Here is a 6,214-nt window from a genome sequence, read left to right as displayed (position 1 = left end):
TACATGTACCACCAACACAAAGTTATGGGTGAGCGAGCTGACTGTGGCAAGATGGCCGCCATGTGCGGACGTTCTAGACTCAGCCGTAAGGCATCTAACCTTTATATTGTACACCTCGTCGGGCATTATCCTTTACATGAGCTCTAACTGGCTCTGAGGGAGACCCAACCCCCTCATTGGACACGGACAGATTATTCTCAGGCTTGGACTTTCTTAAACTGGAACACTGTGGGAAATGGATGATTATAAAGGGAATCTCATTGTACATACATATTTAAGTCGATGCAGTCTGCATTTTACTTTATTGTTAAGTGCCACACTACCATCTTGTTGTAGAAAGGAAACCATCCGCAAATCAACTCATCGGAGTGCTTTTTAGTTCATTCCTTTTCTGTTTCAACAACAACTTCTACTTTGTTTCAAGGAATAGTAATATCATACAGCACTATATACAATGCTTGCAATAAATGGCAAATAGCTAAATGACTGTTATTACAGAAACAGCTATTTCTAAATTCTTAAGAGAGGTTTTAATAGGCCTATATACATATAGGTTTTGCACATTATTTATTTAGCAGCAAGCATCGACTTTGGAGTTCCATTTATATTTTTAAAAGGCCTATTTAGATTTTTTTTCAATTGCTTACACACAAAATCCTTACTTGTCACACAATTTCTGAAACCTGACACTCAAACACCAGAACCACACCTCAAATCTGCAAAACCATACGCACATTTTTGGCCTTTGACAATTTCATAAAACACTTTTTGCAAAACACAACACACAATTCTCCCCGTAACACACACAATTCTAACAGGAAGCATCTTGATTTCCTTTTTCAAACACAACCAATCAAAATGCCACACTAATTCATCAGTGCCTCACACTAACTCCTCACATGTGCAAACACTTATTGCTTTACTCAACCCAAACCAATCATGGCTTTAGAATAATTTGAACCTTTACTGTAGAAATTATAACAGGTATGTAACAATCTACTGTAATGTACACATGTTCTAATGTACACATGATAGCTGTTTCAACACACGGTATACTATACACATACTTATGTTTAAGCACCCATGCATCCATTGACTACAGTGCACTGCATGATTGGTCACAGTCTGGTGGATTACTGTATCATACTGTGCAACAGTACAGTGACTGTAAGAAGACATTCTGACAATATTGTAGAAAATAGTATATATTACTGTATGCTACAGTTCATGGCACACACAGACACACCATTCCGTAATCACCTTTTTCAAAATTAGGTTTGGTTTCTGTCCTACTACACTTTTTCTTTCGTACTGTGTATTCACAACCAAAAAAGTTTGGTTTCAATCTTGTTTTCGTGTTTACTATGAATCTTTCAACATCTCTGCCATTCCAGAAATGTACATAGGAGAGAAGAGTTTTAGGTTTTGAATAACTGTGTGTATATGATATATCCAAAAATGTAATATTATGGCAAAGGTGTTTGCAACGTAAGACAAATGTTTGCTTTTGAAACGTGTTTGTGATATTTTGAATGCAGTGCTTCATTTTGCAAGAGATGCGAGGCATTTTGCATTCTGTGTGTGGAATTCTTGGATTTGTGTTTAAAGTTTTGAAAAAAAGAGGAAAGGTAAAAAAAAAGTGTGTCAGCAGTTGAAAAAAACTGTAAACTCCATGTGATGACTGTTTGAAAGTTATAATACCACCAGGTGGCGGCAGAATTGCACCAGTATACACTTCATAGACAGATACGTTGATAGCGTATTATATAAAATGTATAATATTGTATTCATATGAAGACATGAATGACTGTTTTGTCTCTGATGTAGCCTACAGTAGTATTGTTCTATTGAAGTCCCAAAACGATTTAAAACATAGGTACATCTGTAGAATCCTGCATGGAGGAAAAAATAAACACATGCTCAGGAAGGCTGGTGGAGTTATATTTCACACCTCCCTGGCCGGAGGCTGGACTTCGCCGTGGTTTGTCCAATAATTGTACCGCCTATTGTAGGCAGGGTATGGTAACTGCACATGCGGACATTAGATAGACTACAATACACATATTGAGACGTCAATTGAAAAAGAGGCGGTTCTACATTGGCACCAAAGTCCAAAGGCTAAAGAGTGTCTGACGAGACTTTAGGCAGTATAATAATTTAACTGATCTTTGCAAGTGCTGTCAGCGGCGACAGTATGGAAATATCCAAAGGGGATGACCATACTACAGAGCATGCAGCTACGTTATTAGGGTCGTCGAGACTTGATAATCAGATGAGACACAGTGATAAAGTGAAGAGGAACTCCAATAAATGCAAAATCATTCTTGGGGTGAGTTATTTGTATAATCTACAATAATTACGCTAACATTTTACAAGTTAAAGTTAATTGTAAATTTAAACTACCGAATTCAGCTTGTGTTATCTAGGTATGCCACATGTAGACTATCTGGCGTTTGAAGTCACGGACATTTACCCAACCAATGTATACATGTAGCCTATGTGGCCTTGTACACATGCCTATCTATCAGCCTGCCAGTATAGGCCTATGCTGTGCTAAATTCCTACTTTAAAGAATGTCATAAATTGGCGAGTCAGTGTCATCGTCTCAATAGATGGTTTGTGTGGACTCAATTGTCGGGACAATAGTCGTGGCTTGTCAGACGCAGCTTTCTACATTCCTTTGGGATGTTTTGCAACATCTGGTTCATATTGACACATAAATGAGTTGTAAAATAAAATAACACATCTTGTAGCAAAGTGTATGCTGACCTTGTCGAACCGATGCTTCCCAGGTCTGATAAGACTGATTGGTCTATAAACGGTTTAACATTTCGCTAGTGTAGCTTTTAGACTTGACCTAGAAATAGACAATAAATTATTTATTTGCCATTGATTAAAATGAATCACGAACTGGATGAATATTTATTAAAAACTGTCATGTTAATTATAGGTTTAAGTTGCCAGTGTTCAATCTTAAAACCTGCGCATCTCAATAGCTTCCATAAGATAGGCCTACTCTATTTACTGTATCAACCTCCGTCTTCAGACGTCTGTCCACTAACTTGTAGGTTTCCACCAGACACTGTTTGTTTTGATGATCGTCCTGGAGTCCAAAGGCTTTAGACACCAACCAAGGGTGAAAAAGCACCAATCTGAAAATAGACACCTGGATGCAGTCATCACACATACACATTGTGTATAGCTATGCTTGTGGGGACCTAAAATCCAGTCCCAAAATCCTGTTTTCTCTAACCCCAAACCTTAGTCCTAACCTTAACCTAAAAACCTAATCTGAATTGTAATCCTATCAAAGCTCTAAAGCTATCCCAGAGCAAACCCTAACTCCTAACCCCAACCCCTAATGTACTTCTATACCCACTGGAAATAGGACAAGTTTACTATTCTTGTTGGAATATCGGGTCCCCACACGGGTAGTAAAAAAGAGCCACACATACACTAAATAAACCCACTGTGCAAAGCCATACCAAACAGAGCACTATGTTCAGAATTTCTCAAACACTTCAGAATGAGGCCATGAACCCTCGTTGAAAGGCAAGCTCCTTATTATGTTATTTTTTAATCCACATTGAAAGTTACATGCCAATTTGGCATTACTTGTAATGTGGGGATTCCCTTATAACCGCTATTTAGACTGTACATCTGAGACATTAAAACAGCTGAATATCCCTCTTTCTAACATGATCTTAGTTCAAATCTGTGCGGAGTACTTCTTTATGTGGCTAGAATTCAGCATTTATTTTTTTCTAAAAGTAAACAGCATTAGTCTTTTCCCTTTTCTTGTTTTTCAACGTAAGCGTGGGTTAGGGTTAGGTCATGTGGTTTGGCACTGGGAAGAAGACTTTGTATAAAAAAGGAAATAAAAAATGGAGATCAAGATGCAGTACTAAGAGCCAAAAGCTCAGTCAGGAAAGTAGCTCTTCTCTTTAAACAATACTTCTCTGTCTGTGAAGTCCCTCGTCGGTCTTTATATACTAGTGTTTTGGTAAGGCAGCATGCTTTTCTTGGGATGCAGAAAGCTCCAGATAAGGGAAAAGACGGACTAAACAGAATGATCATCCATCAGAGCAGATTGCAGTATAAGGGTTCAAAGTGTGTCCGACTCGATTCAGACAAGCTGTGATGTGTTGGAGAGCAGTGGAAGCAGGGTGCCAAACTAGCATCGATGTAAAGATTTCAGAAGGCAGATTACACTGTTCTTATCATTTTAGCTGTAGAGATCAAACTGATCAAAACATGTTGTGGTCTTTGTCTACTGTGCTTCTCAGGTGCTGTTGCTGTGCTTGTTGGTGGTACTCATTCTTGCAGTGGTGTTTGCCTTGAGGCAGCGTTGTGACATAGAAGGTAATCTCAACCGTAAACTAAACCAGCTGTCTATGTGGTCCATGTCTAACCACAGGCATCTGTGCAAAACACAGTTTACTGGCACAGGTACACAAAAGTCCACTGAAACTCCCTGTATTCTCCTGTAGCATGAAAAGTACATCCATTTTAAAGTTGTTTCAGTCTTCTCTCCTGTGAACAGTTGTTGAGCTGTGATACCGTGATACACTTCACGGTACCTTCACACTTGTGGAATTTATCTCCCAGGATGACATTAATGACTCCCTCATGTTCATGCATAACTGTACCACATGATCTTAAGGTAACTCATTTACATGTGCAGTATGTCTGTCACCCAACATGCCTCTGTAGTGATCAGCTGTAGAAACAGGTGTGTGACCGGGAGCAGGGACAAGTCTGCAACATGCCACTGCGATCCCTCCTGTGAGGCGGAGGGAACCTGCTGCCTGGACTACCAGGAAGTGTGTGTAGAGCCTGGTACGTCCTCACTGCCCAACACGCTCTCCCCAGAAACTCTAGTTCAACCTTACGCTAGACCGATTTACAACTGGTGACAGTAGGCTAGATAAAGATATTATTCATGCTGACCTGGTACAATATTATGTGATTTTGTATTCAAAAATGGGGAGAGGAGGTTTCAGTGTTAATGTTTGCACACTGCATGCCTTCTGTGCTTTTGTGCCTAAATGGGTTTCCTGGACATTTAAGGGCTATACACACTAATCTATAAGTGTAGACTATAATACTAACTTTGAGACAGACTTTGGAGTAGATTGAGTGTGACACAGAACCCATCTGGCTAACCCTGGTCAGCCCCCATCAGTGTTTTCACATGGAAATCACAGGACCGAAACATCTTTTTAGGGGCCTCACCCGTTTACTGTGGGCAGGCGTATCTGGGAGTGGTGCAATTCTCTGCTGTGTAGTTTCCCAATGCATTGAGGAATCTATCTCTGCCACCTAGTCAGCATGGCAGCCATATGTGCCTCTGGTTCCCTAGAGAGGCCCATCCATGTGCAGGGAAGGCGGGGAAAGGCTTTTTTCTCTTGAGAACTGTACACGGAGACAGTGCAGACCTGTTAGACCATTCACATGACCACAGTCCGAGAAATGGAGAGAGAGAGGAAAGATGAGTTGGAGTTGGGGTTGGGGGGTTCTCTCATAAACATGCTAGAATCCCTCCGTCCTCCTAGTTGTCCTAGCTGCTCCATAAGGTGTTCAGTAGATTGAGACTGAAGCGTCTTCTGAATCCAAAATGTTCCAGTTCCAAAATTGCTGTTGGTCAAGCATGTCTCCTAGGATTATAAAAATGATTTATTACATATAGATTTAACAATTATATTATTATCAGACAATAATGAGTTGTTGGTGTTTGGTTTGTTGGTTGTCAAAGGCAAGGCAGTGGAAATATTCAGCTCTGAGAAAATATATTTTCATTGTCTTACGTCTTACAGGTCAACTGTGCTATGGTAGGGTGAACAGGCAGCCTCTTTTGCAAAACTCTCTCTCTCTCTCTCTCTCTCTCTCTCTCTCTCTCTCTCTCTCTCTCCCATCCCTCACTTTGGGTGTTGTTTATTTCCCACCAGGTCAGCATTGGACCTGTTCCAAATTTCGCTGTGGGGAGGAAAGGTTGTCCTACAGTCTGTGCTCCTGCTCAGGAGGCTGTGAGGCAACGGGAGATTGCTGCTCTAACTACTACAGTGTGTGCACGGGTAAGGGAGCAGGCTCAACCAAGCCCCAGGCCTGAGTTGCAAGATGGCCCACTAGCGTACCATAGTCAGTCAGTCTAAGCATGGTCCACTGTAGGAGCTTGTTTGCTTAGTTTCGACGTTGTTTGTACAAAAAAAAACAT

At 40.6% G+C, this 6,214-nt stretch overlaps 1 protein-coding gene across 1 annotated transcript in view; it reads left to right on the top strand.

Annotated features, from left to right (window-relative positions):
* Nucleotides 1-2,036: 2,036 nt before the first annotated feature.
* The window catches only part of enpp1 (ectonucleotide pyrophosphatase/phosphodiesterase 1), a 49,447-nt gene continuing 45,269 nt past the window's right edge, over nt 2,037-6,214 (top strand). The window contains exons 1-4 of the mRNA XM_062468318.1: nt 2,037-2,329; nt 4,287-4,362; nt 4,714-4,839; nt 5,949-6,074. Of these exons, the coding sequence (XP_062324302.1) occupies nt 2,195-2,329; nt 4,287-4,362; nt 4,714-4,839; nt 5,949-6,074 (463 nt within the window). The 5' untranslated portion in view covers nt 2,037-2,194. The remainder of the gene's footprint in view (nt 2,330-4,286; nt 4,363-4,713; nt 4,840-5,948; nt 6,075-6,214) is intronic.

This window comes from Osmerus eperlanus, chromosome 8 (genome assembly GCF_963692335.1).
Source record: "Osmerus eperlanus chromosome 8, fOsmEpe2.1, whole genome shotgun sequence".
Taxonomy (NCBI): Eukaryota; Metazoa; Chordata; class Actinopteri; order Osmeriformes; family Osmeridae; genus Osmerus; species Osmerus eperlanus.
Note: the sequence above shows the minus strand (reverse complement) of the source record. Positions and strands in the feature narration are given on the sequence as shown.